Genomic DNA, 21,786 nt, shown 5'->3' with positions numbered 1-21,786 from the left:
TTTAATCTAATCTATCCCCTTGCCATCAAGATAAAAAACTAAACTATAGTTTTAGTAACAAATTCACAATTTAATATAATTATGACCTTGTTTCATGTAAAATATTTACCAAAATGCTCGATTTTCGATAAATTATCAAAATATACAATAAAAATTAAAGTATGCTTTTTAAGAATCAAAAATATATTATTTAAACGTTAAAATATAAAAATATGAACTATGAACTTTGAGTATTTGAGCATAGACATTGTGACATGCATTGTGTACTTATTAAGTATATAATAAAATTAACCAGAAAAATATGCAAATGCATTAAAAATTTTAATCATAGTAGGTATATACTATATAGTATATAGGTATTTCTACGTGATTTAAATAATAATAATTTAAATAATAACTTACTCATACTCAATTTTAAAAATTGGAACATATTTTGGTTTACGGTCTTCTATGGTCTATGTTCGATTTAGCTACCAATATTATTAACGTCAGTATAGTACTACTATAGTCTATAGGTATTTTATAATAGTTACTACCAATGTGTGGATTTAAAAAAAAAAATGATTGAACTTATAATTTGGTTATGGTCGTATTAAATATATTAACATAGGCTAAATACGCACGAGTTAGTTATTATAAATGTAAAAATAAAAATAAAATAAATTCATGTAACACAACAGTAACAATTCAAAAATAACATTCGCATGCTATAAACGCATACTTTTTGTTCGGTTATCGTCGTCGAATGACTTAAGAATAATTATTATTTTTATCTTCATTGTTTCTATTATTATTTATTTAATATTACTATCCGTCGTTTTTATAATAGAACGTAATAAGTAGATCATAAGTGCACGCATTTCGGGAACGTCATTCTAGACTTTTTTGGACTACGTGCGCCAAGTCAATTTCGTCGTAGTTACAATTTACATCCGTACGTCGTTATGCAATACGCACTATCATCTCAAAATATGACTGGTTGCACGACAGCCGTTTAAAATACGATTGTCGCTAGTCATACAGCACTACGTAAGATAATATGTAATAAAATCCGCTTCATAAATCCTATCCGAACTACCGACGTCGGTATGTTCACTTTCTTCGTCGAGTTGAAACGTTATTACATTTTATGACTTTGTATATTATTACTATTATTATAAAATTATCAAAAATGTAGTTTGGTTCTTTGCGCGCGGATTGTTTAAATTTTATTTCGGACGTAGATTGTTATCTTTCCGTCGTTCTAAATCTTTGATCAACCCAATTCACTGTGTTTATCGTTTTACGACCCTTCGCTGAAGTCCTTCAGCGCGTTTTTATACATATGTTGTTATTATAATCATGTATACACATAGAAAACCTACGAAAAAAAAAAACTTTATCATGTAAATAAAGTTCTTGTTTCGTTCGGTACGCACCGCGTCATGCGTGTTAACTATATGCAATGATCGAGGGTGGATGGGGGAATAATAATATGATATAAATATTATACTATTTACATAATGTACAGTAGTCTAATGCTGTTAGTATATTTTATAGGAACGTTAAAATAATCTGACGACAGAAGTTGTCCGACTTTTGTTTTTCGTTTAAATCGGTCGAACCGACCAAACTACACACATATACTCGTATTGCGTGCGTCATAATAATAATGTACTCTGTTCGTACATAATATATATTATTATAAATTTATAAGGTCGTATTTTCTGTGGACAATATATATATTATAAATACTAGAATATCATTTAGTTTTGTTGAAATCTGTATGTTTTATAAATAAACGAGTATATAAAATATCATAACTAATTGACCAAATACTCAAACAGAGGTTATACGTTATAAAGATTTGAACTTTATTGGATGTCCGTGATTGTGTTGTTGTTTCTTTTTGCCTGATGAGACGGCATGCTGGGGAAATCATGTAGTTTTACGTCTCGATTTATTTTGAATTAATTCAACTGTTTCATACTGTTATAATATAGTTTGTAAAAAAAGTGCCTACTACATCTAAAAAAATTACGACGGCGACTGTAAATTGAAATTATCGTATCAGAATTATCTAGGAAAACATAGTATATTTTTTCATTTATGAAAAATATAGTATAATTTAATAATAAATTTTGCAAAACTTGTTCTGCGGTTTATTCATTGTGCTGTAGGTAAGATAATTATCATTATATGTGTTTATGGTATTTTTTTTATATAAATACGACTGTCCCTAAATTATTTAATATTCATTAGTGACAAAATATTATTTTATGTATGCTCATAAAATAATTTTTCTGGGAGATGCCCTCGAAACGGAAATATGGTTTTAATACGTGCTGGATCGTGTGACATTTATGACTGTATGAATAAGTAGTAATATTCCTAAAAACAAAAGCTAATCCGTTTAAAAAGTTTTCAAATTGAGAATATTTTAAGCCAATTACTATTCTATTTTTATAATATTAAAGGTTAGGTAAGCTTTAGGTGATTTAAAAGATTTGTATCTATATGTTTTTACCATATCTTTCAATGTTTGAGCGAGCTATGTGCATTTTAAAATAAATTTACGTTTAAACAAAAATTATGTTTTTGTCAATTAAATCTCATATTTATACGTTTTAATAACACAAAATTGGCTCTGCTTGACTCTTTTGTTGTTTGTTTGTAAGACTATACACGTGGAGACTGCTTCGGAGTCAACTGCGCTTATGGTTGAGGCATCTTCTTAAAGACAGAAAATTTGATAATAAATCGTTGTATTTATATAAATAAGATAGGAATTACTTATCAAAAGTAGTTTTTATGTATATTTTCTCATTTTTCTGTATTGCCACAGCAAAATGGACTATGTCATGCTATACTGTTATAGTCACGGAAGTTTTTCATTTAAACAGTAACCCGCGTGCGTCGTCGATAAATAATATATTAAACATTTTTAATATATTCTTAAAACGTGCTCGGGCGTCGAAAATGTAACTGCGATAAAATAATATTATACAACGACCAAACGTATATAAGTACCTACATATAATTTAATCGCGTTTATGATTCGGAGCGTATTATACATTTATTTTTACGCATGTCTGTTTATATTATAACGCGTGCGGGACAACATGTATATATAATGGTAAAATGCATTTTAAATGGAATTTTTGTACTCGTTTAATTGGCCGACTGGGCTGGAAATAATCGCAAAAGGACATTTTATAATGCCCACACGATGACGATTGCGGTGCAGTAGGTTAAAAAATATAATTCCGGTACTCACTGAAAACGCAAAACAAGTCGCAGTGCATAAATAATGATGAAATGGAATCAAAATAAAATTAAATGCACAATAGGGCTGGCGTATACATAACACGCGTGTAATGATGTACAAAATCGTGTTTTATACATTACTAGATACTTATATAGAGTTGTATAGCTGCGTGTGACTATATTTTATCGGGCATTAAGTGGTGTCGTCCACGGTCGATCGGGATTATAACACCCGCTAAATTGTATTTGACGATCTCTAATATACTGATTTACTTGTCGTTTCCCACAATAATGATATAGGTAATAATAATAATAAAATTATTATTTAAGCACTTTATTATAAACAAGTACCTATACGCTAATTTGGAAGTGGACAAAAAGCAGACCTCAGTTCGTCTCGAAAGACTCGGCAACGGCGGTGGCGGCGGTCGTCGTCGTGTACGAAAATACTTTCGTGCGAGAGGCGACCGAGATGAGAATAAAAGCGAGAGAAAATAAGAGAGTGAGAGAGAACGAGTGGGTGGGTGAGAGAGAGAGAGAAATAGGACCCTCTCGGTGGTCTACCCGCTGTAACCATGGCAATCGCTGCAGTCTCCGCCCTTGGTAGTGGCGCCATTAAAGAGCGTACGGTTAATTCCCAGTACAGCCATCCTCGGCGGCAGTGGCAGGGATACAGCCGCTGCGTGTTTTAATATTGCCGCCGTCGTACACCTTTCGCGAATTCCTCAACACGCATATTATGTAACATAACGAATTTCTTATACACTCGTACCTATATCTTACATTATGAAGTATTGTAATGTTGGAAAATCGCATTTGTACGCACAAGTGCAATAAGAAACTGGCCATTCTTTCTATATTTTACACAGTTCATATTATTTTACGAAATTTAATAGTTACGTATAAAAACTCCTTTACCTTCGTCCACTCGAAGGCTTAACTCATATATTTGCGCATCAGAACGCGTGTGACTTCTTATTACTCAAAGTTAATTTTTTGATTTTTAATTGGTATTTAAACGACACAGTTCCTTGGATAAAATTCTCCGTTATTTTCTCATCAATGTCTGCGCTCGACCGAACCTCTCGTGTCAAACATTTTACTACTTCGTCGGGCCCCGAACAAATATTAGGGTCTTAAATGGTGTATCGCCACCTGCGGGTTGACGGCATTGAAGTCCTCCTGGTCCATATCGATCTCGCATTTATTAGGCCACCGACAGGGTGACGTCGCTATACAGTTTTTGATCACTTATATTTAATGCGTCTTATTCGAGTCTATCGTGAAACAATAGCTAATAAATGTGTATAAATAGGTCATTATAATGAAACGGTTGTGTGTTATTGTATTACTATCGCTCGTTTATTAATTGTTAAACCGTAAATTTAACATCCTGCTGATTCACACACGCTACTATATATGGGTAGTGAGTACTGCAACTGACAGATATATAGGGATTTTATATAACTTTGTGTATAATATTAGGTATTACCAGTCAATCGCGCATAAACCACATAAAAAAATATCCATATAAATAAATGAAAACATATTATAGCCTAAACAATAATACCTTATACAAAACAACAATTTATAACCCCTTTCGGATTTTTATTAATACTGTTTTTCCGATTCTCCGGAAAGAACCTATATATAGTTACGAATTATGTATAATTATATTATTGTGTACCAATATTTCTATAATCTCTAGTTTAAACGAGTAGTATTCGTGCTTAATGTTCGAAGTCTGTAGATTAATCGTACGTAATATTGTTTTACAAAAGACCGGCGGATCGTTGTTTGGTGTTCAAACCCTCAATGAATTCGCATGTATTTGGGCGTAATTACAATAGATTTACACCATTTTCGGTGAAAATTGATAATTATTAATGTATGTACCTTATAGTCACTTTAAAGATACATATGTGATCCAATCGGACAGCAGTGTTCATCTAAAGTTTCGCTAGTTAACTATTTCGTCACGCCATTTTTTGTATCTGTTTTTTTTTTTTTATCAAGAAAGCTAATTTAATTTCGATTTTGAACACAATTTAATGGTATAACTTATTATTATGTGCACCTCCATATTTTTAATAGGTAGAGTGTAGTTGTGTTATATACTTATAATATTACGGTTAAGTTCAAAAAAACTAAGTTAATTTTTTTCTACTTAAAACAGCAAAAATGTCGGGTGGCTCGGTGAAGTGGACAGAAAGCCGCGATTTGATACAGACTTGGCGCAGCTTTTATAGTGTTTCGGTGTTATTCATACTGGGTGATTTATCACGAGGACTTAATACTTCGGCACTCGAATTCCACACCGTATATACTATTGTCGCGCCTACATTCTAACTCGCAATCAATCGTCTTGTGTTGTTAACATATATTACTAACAGTAACCATGTGTGCAGTTATATGATGTGATATGACTTGATATATACTATAAAAAAACAGCAATAGTGACACTTTATTAATTGATTAGCCTAAATTTTTTTTCTTCTGAATGACGGCGTTAAATTTTAAACCTTTGCGCCACTTTCTATTCAGTATCCTAAAAGGATTGCTTGAGATGGTGTCACAACCATAAGATAATATCGTTCTGTATAATGTACCTATAAGCACACAACAACTTTATAGAACGTTTAACGAGCGTCGATTTGATTTTTTTTTTGTCCACAGGTCCGAACGGATGCCCGCGTCGTCGCGGTCGTCAGACGTACACCAGATTCCAGACACTGGAGCTGGAAAAGGAATTTCATTTCAATCACTACCTGACCCGGAGGCGGAGGATCGAGATTGCGCATGCCCTATGCTTGACCGAGCGACAGATCAAGATTTGGTTCCAGAACAGGCGTATGAAACTCAAGAAGGAGTTGCGGGCCGTCAAGGAGATCAACGAGCAGGCCCGCCGGGAACGGGACGAACAGGCCAAAAAGCAAGATCACACGAAAATGGACGTAGTAGGCGGTGGCGGTGGTATGCACCAACAGCAACAGCAACAGCAACAGCAGCAACAACAGCAGCAGCAGCAAATGTCGCACCATCAGATGTCTCATGAACAGCAGCAGCACAAATTGCAGATGGGCGGCCTGGACAAGGGATCCGCCGACATGCTCAAGGCTAAAACGTAAACGCAGCAAGCGAGCAGCGACAACGTTTCGCGCACAGTAATAGAGTAATGATAATAATAATGATTAATTATAATTACATGTCGCATGATTATTATTGTTATTGTTTTTATAATAACGTTGTATAGAATTTCTCTTTCGATTCGAAAAATACGTAAATAATTTATAAATATATATTATATTATATATATTTATTTATATACAAACTATTCTTACATAATATTTATACATATTATATATTATATTACATTCATAGAGAGTTAATTTAAATAATATCTAATTATAATTTTAATATTAAGGACTAGAAAAAGAAAAACGGAAAAAAAAAATTTTACTAATAAGAAACATTTTGACAAGTTAATATTTTTCTTGATAAATGTTTCAACACAAGAAACACGACACGAGTTTCACATTCGTAGGTCCGCATTTCTCTGTCTGTGTTTTACTCGTACCGTAAACATATTATATGAAAAAAATACTGACGGTTCGAGAAAATAAAAATCACTTCCCTCCGCCGAAGGTCTACGATTCCGCTATTAGTATTGTTAATATAATTAATAATCAATATCGCGGCTATTGCCTGGCGCGGCCTCTATAATATGTATTCTATAAACTATAATGATAATAATATGATATGATGTTTATTACTCATTTTTTTCGTTTTTATCCTTCGTTTTACGACTAATATTATTGTTTGGTATATATTTTGATAATATTATTTATATTATATGTACGCATTTCGCGCCCACAAAAGTATAAAAATTCCGTTCGTAAATCATACGTAAAATGCCTTGTATCCGGTAACCTGTGCGGAATCGCTGGTCGGACCCACACAATATTATACTGGTGGTTTGTCGATTTCTCAGTGTTTTTACCTGTACCCTACACCTCATACAATAGATAGGTTTTCATTCCTACGCTCCCTCCACATTAGATACATTAAGTTATTGTTACGACAATGGCGGTGAAGAAGATTATTCTCATTTCTTTCGTCCGCTCCCGGTGGTGTTTATAGATCGCGCGACGACGGGTACAGGTATGCTTCGTTCCGGATTCGCGTATACCATATCGGGGCTTGTTTTTTTGATACATTATTCCGAGGTGTTTCCAAACGACGACCGACGTTGTTCCTACTTCGCAAGTATTATTATTATAATAATATTATATTATATTATGTACCTATATGATATGATATTGTTTCGTTTGTAATGATAGGATTTTTTATTAATTTATATTTATTTGTTATGTTTAATTCGGGTGCGTAAACCGTGTACGACTTTCATTTTTATTTTTTCCTGTTCGATATCATTTTTTGTTTCGTTTCGTTTAAGTTTCCGAACGGCGTAGTTACGTCTTCGCCGATTTCTTCTGGTTAAAGTTTGTATACGTTTTTGTCACCGACGTTTTCGTTCACATCTATTATGTTTTTATTTTATCATTTTTCTTCCCCCGTACGTTGTGATCAATATTTTTTTTTTGTTTTTATTACATTTACCACGATAATATCGTTTAGCTCGTCCTTTTTTATGTTCATATTCCTAGATAAATATTGTTTCTTTATTTCTATCATTAAGCGCGTAATATATTATAATATAATTTGTTTGTTTATATTTTTCATCGAGTAGGGTTTATTTAACGATATAAATACATAAAAGAAAATGACCGAATACATCCTTATGTTTACCGAGTAAAGTATTTTCTCCCAACTCTTGTAAATATATATATAGATTAATGCTTTATTAATATTAATTTATTTTTACAATCTTTCTTACGATTAAACATAATAATAAACTATTTAATTAATATATATTTAATTATTTTTTTGTATACTGAAGTTTTTTTTTATTATTATTATTACCTAATATTATTATTATTTTGTTTTGTTTTCATTTGTATGATATATCTCTATACCTATTTATATTTTTTTTTTTATTACGCCTATTATATACATCAGTCGTAATTCCGACAATCTAAAACATATATTTTAGGCCTATCCAAGATTCAAAATTTGTAAACAGCTTCTATAGATATTAAGACGTTTATCGCGAGCGTTTAGACTATTATTTAGATTGATTGAGTAATTTTAAAAATTATATACGTATTAAAATATTGTAATTTAACATAATATTTAGGTACCTAATAAGCGTTTATGCATATTATATTTTTAAGGTCATCTGAAACATACTTTGGAAACGATTTTTGTTTATATCCACATATATACGTAATTATAGATTCAGGGTAGGTTTTTTAAATTGTACTATTCGACTGTCAAAAGTTTATTGAAACGACATAGAATTCCTAAAATTATTAAAAATAAAATATTTTCAGCAAAAATATTTTGTTGTCAGATTATAATACATGGAAATATGATATTAATATTCTTATATCGTCATTATTGTTAAAAAAATAATTTATTTTGTTGTTTTACACCAATTTAAACAGTAACGCTAAGTGAAAGTTATAAAATGAAAGACAAATACGTAAATAGCATTAATGAATATATTTATACATATATATAAATATTTATATATATTATAAATTATAATATAATGTGTGAAAAGTCGATCTGCTAAGACTAATATTTTTTAACTATATTTATTACTTATATATAATAATGATACGTTGACTTTTTTTCTCTGTCTAGTGTATGCAGTTTTTAGCATAGTGTGTTTACGATAATATATAAATACGTTTGCATATGCGTATATATATAATAATACACGCATATATAGCGTAAATTATTTTAATGGATGTACTTAATCTGTAAATACATATATAAGAGTAGTGCAACACTGTAGGCTATTGTTCATTTTTTTTTTTTTTTTTTTTTAATAATCGAAATGTTAGTTTTAAACAATAATAATGTTTTGTTTTCAAGTGTACAATTTATTTTTATTTTTTGACAATTAAACAAGCTTAAATTCAGTGCAATATAATACGTATATTTTTTGAAATTCATCCATTTTAACGATGATTTTATTATTTTATCGATTTTGAATAAATCTTAAACATTTTTATTTAAACGATTTCATTACAGCAAGTACGCAACGCGCGCAATTATTGCTATGTTCGTTCAAAATGCACGTCCTGAAAAACAAGTTATTCGTTAAATTGAAATTAGACGGTATTGATGATACCGGATTTGATTCAATTAAATATTATGTAGCGTTTTTAATTTTTTAATTTTCATAGAAAACTTACGTGGAGATGAAATATTTATACAGTGATTAATACGAGTACCTACCAATAATATTTAATATTGTCTACTTTCAGTTTTGAAGTATCGGAGCTCTTAGAAAAAATACTATGTGGCGCCGCAATAAACAATATTTTATTATATTTTACATAAACATTAAATTAAGAGACGCTTGTGTAATAATATATTGTTGTGCGTTATTAAACCTACTTAAATAATAGAGGTGCACCTTGTGTGTTATTGTTTATTATTATAATATAAAGAGCGTGTTCGTAAAAAACAGTCTTGGCTCGTGCAGTAAATATTCACATTCCGGCGTAAGCACTGAGTTGTGCTATATGCGTGTCTTTATAGGTACATGACGCGCGTTGGTTGGTATTTATAAATGTTGCATACTTATAAGATATTTAAGATTCAACACAGATTAACGGTTAGTTATAGGTATCCATACAGTTGTAGGTTCACGTCGTTGCATATTATGGCAAGTACACAATGTTTTAAATGTTGTGTGGTATAAAAAAATTATAATAAGAAATATCGCTGCATAAGTACCTACAACAAATCTCAGTTGAAACTAAATCGGTGGTTTGTCAAGTGTTTATAATTTAACCACGTGTACTTGTAACAGTACATATTGATCTATATCGAAACGATTTTGACAGTTTCGTAAAAAACAAGTAGGTTTCTATATACTGTATGTGTGTATTTAAAACATTTTAATTTCGATGTGATAATGAGGTAGGGGAGTTGAACTTGAGTAAAATATTATTGTCCTGTTATTTAGATCCTAAGGGTTTGTTAAAATTCACACGAAAAAATTATTTGTCTGTGAATATTTAGCGCACTTTACTCTTGTTGTTTCTTTATTATCCATTTACGTATATAAATATTTATTTCATCTATGAATGTATTTTAGTATAGAATTGTGCGCATAAAAAAAATGTTTTAGGAAATAATCCGGTATAAAAATGTTTTGTTGGTTTTTAATTTTATGTTTTTATAGAAATCGATATTCTCTGTAATTATGTCATTAAGGATGGAGTTATTTTCAAAATACTGCGTATAATTGCTGAACGTTTTAAACGTTAAAAACTAGTTTTTTGAAACCTACTCTCGCTGTACATTATAGCAAATCGAAATGTTTTACTACGCCTCTGTGATTTTCATCGCTTCTGTTAGTATTCCATGAACTACGCGTCACGATTATTGACCCAGGATCGATTAAAAACCAATAAATTTCCACAGCGTGTAATAGTCTGTTCGTGTATGACAGAGTGAATAGTGGAGCGGGAACTTGAAATAAACTAGTATAGAGGTTTCTGTTTTGTCGGTAGTGGAAATTATTTAAGTTCTAAACATTAGGTGATAGCTGTATTTGAAAAATGGATTTTGGGCTCACAAATAATAATCATATTTTTCTTACAGTCGTCAAAATGTTAAATTATTTTAATAAATAAAAAAAAATATGTTTGTTTCATGAAAATATAAAATTCATCTAAATTAAATATAATTATTGTAGGTACTGCATTATATATTAGTATATTACATATTTTCTACCTATATTTTATAGTATAGTGCATGTATGTAAAATGATAAAATATTTTTTTACCAGTTTTAAATTTCACATTGGACGGTAGTATATAACGTAGGTACCTACGCAGATGTAGAGACTTTAAACGATCGTTAATGCGAGCTTCTTAATGTTATTTGCTCCCGGATTTTCGGTTTTAGTCTACATAGGTTAAGAAGTCTGAGAATCGTTACAGTCTAAAATCGAAGGGTTTCGTTGATTTTTTTTTACTTAACCCAGGTCGACATTTGAATGCGTTATCCTTGCAGTAACTGTTCGAATGCGTTGACACGCATATTAGGGAATTTTGTTCTTGTTATTTAATATGCAAAATTAACAGTATGGTATACTTCATACTGTAGACGTTATGGCGACAAAATTGCACACATTCGTGCCGCGAAACAACGTGTACCAATATACGTATGCGTGTGACCATGTGCGTGGTGTGGTTGGCGTATATATATATATATATATATTCATGTTTTCAAAGAGAAGGTTTTTCATGGTATATATTTAAACATAGGTGCTTACAACTTAACGTTTGTATATACATGTTATAAACATAGGTATAGATGCTTTTTTTGTCGTATGATGCAGCGTACCAGTGTGTGTGTTTGTGTGTGCGCATGTCTCGTATAAGTAAATCACGCGATATCATGTTTAAGTTTTGTGCTGGTTTTTTTTTTCATACCGACGTAAAATGTATCCAATATACTACACGTCGTCGTGTATACATACAAACCGTCGTATTTGTCGTTGTGTAATGTTCGATATATACGAGCATTTGGCGTGCGTAGGTTTATAACAAACCGTCAGAACCGCCGCGTGTACTGACGATAATATTATTATTAATACTCACATTATTGGTGTAAAACAAATGAAATGCCGTAAAAGTCGTTTCGTTTCCGCACACAATGGCACGCTAATTCTTTGTATACTTGCACAAGCGTATACCACAATTGTAGTTGCACGCCGTTTTTACATTTTTTTGCGAAGCCGTGTTCGATTTTCGGGTATGAAATGCGTTAAGGAAAAACGCCAACCGGCGGTAGCCCTCTTTTTAGCTCGGCGGGGGAAAATCCATATAAAACATTATACATGTATCTTGCGTATCTTGTGCATGTGTGTGATATAAAATTACGGGAGAATATTGAGGAGGGGTTGTCAGCCGGTGCTTACACAGAATCCGGGTAGGTGAGGTACGCCTATATTGGTGTACGATGGGGTCGGGGTATGTGAGGGTAAAAACGTCGGCGACGATCAATAGTGCTGTGTATAGCTTGTGTAGTAGTGGCGGCGGCTGTAAACGTACGCGGGGGCGGCGGGTGGCTAAACTTTTATGGAAAATGGTTACGCCCTGCGGAATGTGCACATAACCTGCGGACCTCGGGGCGGTAAAACGTAATTTTATCATTCCGAATTGATCGTATTCCCCGGGAAATGTTCCAGACATCGGTTTCCAAATGGTCGTCGTTGTTGTATGTGCGAGTAAAAACGAAAAGTTTAAAACATGTGTGTGTGGTACACGGATGACGATGGCCGGGAAATAAAATGATAAAAATAAGTGCATAATATGAAACAACGGCATAATATTATTGTAAGACAAATGACACTGCCGCCGGAAATATGTATGTGCACCGGATTTTAGATATTTATCGTAGACGAACTTATAGCGACCGACAATGTTGTCGATAGACTGTTTTCTGCACAGACCCGTACTGTACGTTTATATACTATATGATATAGAATATGGGTATATTATGGTTAATGCATTATTTGCATCTATGCGGGCACAGTTCATCACCAATGTTGCATTGCTAAGGTCAGAACTTATTCGTAAACCATTTCGACATACATTTTTTTCCAAAAAACTTGTTTTTTTTTACTATATAGACCATTTACTAAAATATTGGTTCCAGTAACTACACTATTTTTGTAGAGTAAAAGTAATAAAGTAAAGTTAATTAAATTGTAAAATGTCATAGGAACTCGTATTCGAAAATCGAGGAGTGTACATATGAAAAAGCAGAATGCTGTCTTCAATATCACGTACAGTAGGTATATACTAAATATTAATGCAGACGTTCAAATAAATATATATTACGAAAATCTTGTATTTAAATTGTACACCTCAAAAAATATCAAATGATTATTATTCGATAAAGAATAATTATGATTGATAAATCTGAAACTTATTTAAGGGAAGATGAGTATCATATGATATATAGGTACTAACAAGCTTTTAACTGAAAACTCATTTTGGCAAGAAAGTATACAATTGTATTTATAACTACTAAAGGTACTCACCAATATTTTTTTTACGTTTGAATATACCTGTTTTTCTACTTTTTAAATAATATTTTATTATCATTAAATATTTTATTAAGAATACTTAAATTATATTGGGTATATTGTAAATATATTGAAGTATCGAGTATAATATAGATATTTATTCATATTTTACGACAAAAAAGTTAAACCATTTCCATTGTTTATTAGAAAAAAAATGAAATATTTTATATGCATAAGTAAGAACATTATTTAAATTTACAGTAAAAATATGATAGTAATAAATTATTATTAAAATAAATATTGACTGATATTACTCGGGACGCTATTTGTATGGTTTATATAAATTATAGTTAGTAGCTATAATAAGTAACGTTTAAAGAGCCCTTATTTACGAGTATTTAAGTTTCAGAGGCACGTATTTATATTCCATATATTGTTATCATTCATACACAGTTTGTTAAAACTAATTTACGAGACATAACTTATCGCCCGAAGATAAATCGATTTCTATCATACTACAAGCCACAGTAATCCACAGAAATATCAAATATTTTATTTTTCTATAAATTACTGTACTATACTTACATTATTGCTGTGAAGGTGCCTTGTTGAAGTGACTTAAATAACATATTAAGTTTTTATAACTCTTCAATAATTTTATTTATTTTGTCATTGAGCTTCGTTATCAAATATTTTCTTTTTAGAAAGTATATGAATACAGAGTTTAACTTTTATGTAACTCGGAAATCTTATATTCATAAGTAATCAATAAAAGTGCAATATATGACTAAGTTAGTTAGTAATCAGTAATCATTAATCTATAATTACCTATCAGAATTGTATCTGCAACTTCCCTTATAAGTTATAGGTACATAAAAATAGTAAATTACTTTTCTACTTCTTAATTTATTACTTAATCTTTATTTTCTAAACTAAAACCATACGTAATGATTAAAGATAAACAGTTATTATATAATATAACAGATAATAGAAATAATATTGTACACCTTTATAAATGGTGTTCAATGAAAGGTAATAAAAAATAGTTAACTGATGTCTGATATTTTGGTTGTTACGATATTATAAAAACATATGAACTTGAATAAGCTTGAAATGTTGTACTACATCTTTTCGTATGATAATTAATCATAAAATTCATTAAAATTTGTTTCATCAACTAAACAGTTTTTTGTTCATAAATAATTGGCAGTATACATTATAATTTATTAACTATCAATACATAAATATTATAATAATATCAAGTAAAAAATTATAATTTTACTTGAATGTTATAATAGCTCTATATATATGTATATATATATAATATATACACACACAATATGTTTGTTAAACGTTAGGTATAACAATTATATAATTTTTATATATTTTTAAAAGCAACTTTAAATATTGAAATAAGTTGTGAGTTAAGGATTTTAAAGTTAAATATTTAATTATATGTTAAGTTTAATTTACAAAAATGTATTAAAATCCCTTATAATTTTCCAATTGAAAAATAAATATAAAAACTTAAATTATCAGAATTATATAGCATAATAGCTCTTATGTATAGCATAACATTTACATCAGGTTACATTAAATTTTGCTTAGATGAAAAACAAATAAATTCTTAAATATTGTTAGACATGAGTCATAAAATAAATCATTATTTTTAAAAATTGTTTTATTTCTTAAATTAAACGTGGGAAAAATAAGCATTTAGGTTGGGTTAAGGTACTTGAATTGAAAATTTAGGGGAGGAAAGTGTGCTTACCGCTCTGTTGTACATCAGGTGTCTAGTAGGTCACTTTAATGGGCGTGTTAATTTATAAATTTAATGATTTATTATTGTATACGTAAAACGATTCTGATCGAAGACAGTCTATCAACCTATATAATAATGTATATTAAATTATAATAATAGTATATATTTATACAGTATCATATTATTAATATTAATTTTTGAGTTGACAACATTATACTGTAAATACCATAAAATATTGTAAATAGGTTCATAGACCATAGTACACATTAATAGTATCTTAAAATTAATCTAAATATTTTGAAAATTTCATTACGTATCGATATTAGATGTATAGTAAAATTCATGATATAAAAATGTTATGTCCCTAAGAATAATGTTTTAAAATTATAACAGAAAGTGAACTTGATAAAATGAATATAAAGTAAACTATTTTGTTAACAATGAGTTCATGTACGTTTTTTCGTTTAAATCTAAACTAATTATAAAATATAATTGCGTTTGTAATTTTTTTAGATTTCTTTAGTAGATACTAGTACGAAATACTTATGAGGAACATAAGTACGTAGTTGCTTAGAATAATGTAATAATAAATAATGAGCAACCTATTGTATTACATTTTCACGCTTTGAAAATATTAAATGTCTATACAAAACCGATAGACTCAAAATAATATTTTGATGAATAATTTAAGTCTTTATATACTTATTGTTTGATTGCTATTTGTTTTTGAATTACGAATACAATTAAAAAATAAAACCGATTTTATTTAAACTATTTTAACTGATATTGATTAAAATACAAATTATGTATTTATTTTTTGTCTGGTATCATATTTTGGGAAAGAAAAAATGTTTTGATTTTAAAATTTGAGTATAGTTACTGCTAGAAAATTGAATCTAGTTGGATATTTAGACAGGTCATAATTAAAAATTCCTAGTTTTTTCTTTAGAACAGAGAAATTATCGATTTATATTTTTTCTATAAATGTTGATAAAAAATATTCATTTTGGTTAAAATTCTTAAAAATATAATGAAAGATAATACGTAAGTTGTTTTTATATCTACAGTAAAATTATTTAAAATACATAAGTACAGTATATTTTGAATGTATATGAAGTTCAAATTTGTACAAAGTTTTTCAAAATCACGAAAATTACCTTGTAGCGAAAAATGTATAAAATCTTTAATTTACCTAAAATATACCTAAAGTTTGAAATTGTTACACAATGTACCTCACATGAACGCAGTTCATACTTGAATTAAAAAATTAAAATTTATACAAACACAATAATCTTTTATGAACATTTGAAGAAGTTCAAATTTAAACAAAATTGTATATTTCAATGATGAACAATGATATTGTTGCATTATTATAAATCAAAAACATTAGTTGGGACTTAACTTTTATGTGTGTTCAATGGTATATCTACTATTTCATTCATTGCTCTGTTCATAACCTAAACATTTTTAGTTGTGTAGTTTTGGTTGTGCAAATCAAACTGTATGTGTGAAGGAAAATAGTAATAAAGTTAATAATGAATTATTAAAATTGAGACGTCAAAATTATTATCACTACTCTTTATACTTATTATCACAAATTTACTAATTGCATTCTTATTTTCATAGACATAAATTATTTTAATGTCTATGGTTATTTTGTTAGTTTGTTTCAACATTTCTAATTATGTATTTCATATAATACAATAATCTTATTAACATGCTAATTACTAATGGTAAGTATTATTATTGAGTTATATTTTTTATTTAACCTTGTATACCTTCTATAGTTTAGTTTTTATGGTTTTTATAAGCTATTAATACTTGTAGCATTTTTATTTTTTCATTGACTATTACATGCATTATGCAATCAGTATTTTTCACATGACTTATAAATGATTAGGATACTTACCAGACAACATTTATTTTAGGTTCGCCAGTAGCTGTAATCCATCGGTTTGAAAAATAAAGAATTATACGGAAACTGATGAAACACGTGGAACTGAGGATGAACACAGGAAGAAAATAATAAGCTGAATACTTTGAATAAAGATGATTCTTATTACAGTAATTATTTTTATACAATTAACAAACAATTAATATATTATTACAGAAATAATTTCAGTTTTTACCGTAGTGTTTTCACTATTTGATGTTTCTATAAATATTTACATACTATCACGATGTTAACTAATTAGTTAATCATGCATACTGCTGTATAATATAACAATTGTATGTAACGGTAGTCAGTACTCAGTATTCTAGTCATTTTTCCACTTAATTTTCAAGACTAAGTTGATAAAAGTCCTTACCAGCTTCGCCATATTATCATGGAATGAATTAAGATTTGTTCATTATTCCATGGATGCGTTTAAAGAAGGGATTTTAATACTATTGCTGTCATACCCAAATATTTAGCCATGGTAAGTTTTATAATATAATGCTACAAATAAAATACAATATCACTGATTTAAGTTAAAAATGATGAACGATAAATTTACTATTAAAAACGTTTTAAGATGAATTATAAATATTTTCTCAGAAACAATGAAATGATGTATTGATTATTTTGGTTTTTACTACTCTCGGAATAATCTCTGAAAATGGAACACAAACCCACGCTACCGTTTTCACAGAAAACCAATACTTTACAATTCTAATTTTGTCATTTACATAATAATATAATTCATAGAAAAATTGAAAAATATAATTTTCGGAAAAATGTTATTTAATCTCAAACGTGTTTTAGTAGCCACAAAGGCAGTTGGTACTAATTAAACGGTGAATTTGATAGTTCTTCGGTTCTGTGACGCTGATGGATACGTTAGTGTCGTTTTATTTTAACACGCGTTCACATCGTTCACAAGCCACGAGCTAAAATTAAATGAAAAATATTATAAATCATTAAAATTGTTGCTCAAGTAGTTATGTTTTAACCGTCTCGACGTCTCGTTATCGCGTTATACATTTTTAATATTTTGTTTCTATACTTTCATCATCACGATCATTTAGTTTCGAACGTTTTTGAGGGGCGCGTGCTTGTACGTGTTTTTTCCGCATTCTTCATCGGAAGTCGAAACAGACCCGTCGCCCGGGTCACCATCGCATACTGCAACGTACATTTTAAAGTTTTCACTAACCCTCTCTATACTCTAAACGAAAATCAATATGGCCGACTCGTCCGATTCAAAATGTTTGCCTTTATATCGACGACAACCTGATGATAATTAAAGTAAGATTTACCTCCTAACACATTACACTAGGTACCTACTGCCGTACATCGTCTGCACATCATTTCTGCTCAATTTGACCTATTTTGTATGACGATTGTGCACGGGTAGTGCATCGCTCGTTCACCTCGCATCAAATTATCGTTCATAATTTGCGTATTAACATGTTAAGCGATTTAATTTGAACAGATTAAAAAGTATTAGTATTAAACAGTAGATATTCAAAAGCGCGAGTTGTTTAACTTTCAATTTAAAATTTAAAATATTTTTATAATCAATTTTGAAATATTGTTTTATTTGTATAGGTATTTTTGTTTAAAAACTAATGCTTAACCTATGCAGATTAAACTAATACATTAAACTCTAATTACGACCAACTCATAATATTATATATTTATCGCATTATGTGTATGTATTATAATATTATGACTTATTTACAATGTGTAAATTTTAACAGACATTACATTTTCAAGTTCATCCATAATTTGGTATTACAATTTATTTAATATGTGATGTTATGTTGATACGTAAGCAATGTACAATATTTAAATTTTCTACCCAGGTAGACTATGCACAAATGATGGTTGGCCGACGGTACCATATGGTTATAGCTAGTTTACAGTAGTCGCTACTGTGAACTTAATACATTAGAAAGTTTTTTTAACTCTTAAATGGTATTTTATTTTAGCAGACCTTGATTTCGTTAATAATTGCAATGTTATTTTTTAAGATAAATTATTTTGAATATTTAAAATAATATAATACCTAATATAAATTATAAATATACACACAATATATATTTTTCAATACCTTGGAACTAATTTTTGTTATAGTAATACATTATAGTGCATATTTTTCCATATTTATAGTAATATTTAACAATTTTTTTAATGCATTAAATGTAACGTCCTGTTATTAGTTACTGAACAAACTTTTATCAATATAACGATTAGATTATTAATTTTTATGTAATAGATATAACATAATATTATTATGTTACGTTTATTAATTAAATAAATATCAATGATTAATGATTATAATTTTAAGATATTATATTATAGTATGTCTAATCTTATTTTTTTTTCTTTTTAATTATCAATTAAACAGAAATTCTTTGCTTTGGTTGTAAAAATAAGCCGAATATGTTTTTTTCAAATGTATTTTATTTAATATTTAATTTTCTTATTAAAACCAGATAAGGAATTATAAACAAATCAAAAACCTTAATTAAATTTCAACTTCATACACTAAGTTAAACATTATTTATAAATCCACGTATACATGAGTATCTGGTATATGTTACATAACTAGTATCTAACTAAATATATTTTTGTATGTAGATAATATGTATTATTTAAAAGAATTTTAGTATATTATACTAAAAAAATATAAATAATTATTCTATATTGTTATATAATTACGTTCAATTTAGGTTTTATTTTTTGTGTACATTATTATTAAGTTATATTGTATGGTTCTTATTTTTTAGGTAAAAAATGTAAATTCTAGAAGTTTCATTTACAAATCTTGAATTTGATTGAAAATAATGTGAAGATGATCACGATGAGGTAAGTTCACATTTTTAAAACTCAATATTTCTAAGTTAGAATATAATATATTATACTAAAACTATTAAGGTACTGTGCTAAGTTTAAAATTCGATGGATAATAATAAAGAATCTGAATAGTGAATAGATATAATACTATAGTGTGTGTGTCAAAGTTCTTTAAATGCAGAACATGTAGAATTTTAAATTAATTAATTTAGGTACAAAAATTATTTTTAATGGTTATTTATTCTACTAAAATATATAATAAATTGGGTATAAATTAAATATAATGTAAGAGCCAGAACATTGGTTAGTTTTATGCCTACCTACATATATAATATATGTACATGTATATTTTATAGTATGTACTATACAAAATAAGAAGTTTTTGTATTAAAATCGATAATATTTTATTTGCTAATCTTGTAAAAATAATTATTACGATCTTCATGCACGACACTAGTTAATTTTAGTTTATTTCGAGCTATAAATACAGTTGTAAATTTTATAGTTGTCGGGTGTAGTTACTGAGTAAATAATAGAAAATGTTGTGGTTTGTACAAATAATTTAGACTAATAAAATATTTTGTATAACGTCGTAATCTTTGTACAAAACTTAGGAAACAGTCATTTCGTAACAAAATTATTAAAGTTTCACATTGTCTCATACGAAACTGTTATTATACAGTTTAGAAAACGGTCCGAGTTATAAACATTCGTTTCAAACAATTTATATTGTGATCTTATTAAGTTGATGATCGTAAATTAATTTCTCGCGACGTTAAATAAAGATAACCAAGAAATGCATAGCGTGGTGCTGTGCGACGATATTTATGTGTACAAAATTCAACCTTGTTTGCGAACTATAGTCAGATATTGAATAATTGCAGGTTTGCTGTTTAAATTGTTGGTCGCGACTTTTTTGTAAAAAAAAAATTGTGAGTGTTAGTCGTATATTTTTTCTAGTCATGTATTTTGTATACAGTTCAGTTTTGTACTCCATAATTCCTAAATGTATGTCCTCTGTTTCCGCAAAAGGGTTGAACTAAATCATTATTTTGTTTATTGGAAAATAAGAAGTTATCTTTATGTATACTTATACTATAGTTGAGAGAGCCGATGTACCTATGACCGCACAGTAAATGCAATTGTGAATGTACGCACGACATTATATTTTATTTTCTCCTTTGCTGTGATGACTTCCGCCGTCGACATAATAAACGTTATTTTTATTAAAATGATGTGCTTTTTTATCCGCATCATTGTCGTTGTTTTGTGCCGTTAAGATTATCATTATTTTCATCATCATCATCATTGTCGTGATTATTATATTATTATTCTCATGATTATTGCCATCGTGTGTGTATATAACAGCCGTTCACTGACCATTGCGACCAGGGCCCGCTTTAAACCGCCGCCGTGTGCACATCGTACTTTACGACGACATTTATCACGTTTACGGCCGGTTTGGCTCGTAAAAAAAAAAAAATTAATGCGCCGGCCGACGAAAATATTACGCGCGTAATTATTCCGACACGTAATATAATAATAATATTGTTATAACTATATAATATATATGTTATACATATTTTTGTTTTTTGTTTCGTATATATTTCAAAAACGCGCTTTCGTTTATATACATACCGCCGTCGGTCGCGGCGCCCGTTTGAGGTCGGGCTATGGCTTTAACGTTTACAGACTACTTTGATTGTATTTTTTTTCCATTTTGCATCTTGTATTTTGATATTTATTACGGACAGTTTGGGTTTGTACCTATACATATGATGCCGACTAGTCAAATTCAAAAATCTCATTAGA

The 21,786-nt window shown here is 29.2% G+C and overlaps 1 protein-coding gene across 1 annotated transcript in view; it reads left to right on the top strand.

Moving 5' to 3' along the window:
• The window catches only part of LOC112596357 (homeobox protein abdominal-A homolog), a 31,920-nt gene extending 25,371 nt beyond the window's left edge, over nucleotides 1-6,549 (top strand). The window contains exon 3 of the mRNA XM_025342037.1: nucleotides 5,923-6,549. Coding sequence (XP_025197822.1) covers nucleotides 5,923-6,374 — 452 coding nt within the window. The 3' untranslated portion in view covers nucleotides 6,375-6,549. The remainder of the gene's footprint in view (nucleotides 1-5,922) is intronic.
• Nucleotides 6,550-21,786: the final 15,237 nt, after the last annotated feature.

The sequence above is a fragment of the Melanaphis sacchari genome, unplaced genomic scaffold (assembly GCF_002803265.2).
Source record: "Melanaphis sacchari strain LSU unplaced genomic scaffold, SCAv2.0 Contig0_pilon_pilon, whole genome shotgun sequence".
Lineage (NCBI taxonomy): Eukaryota > Metazoa > Arthropoda > Insecta > Hemiptera > Aphididae > Melanaphis > Melanaphis sacchari.
Note: the sequence above shows the minus strand (reverse complement) of the source record. Positions and strands in the feature narration are given on the sequence as shown.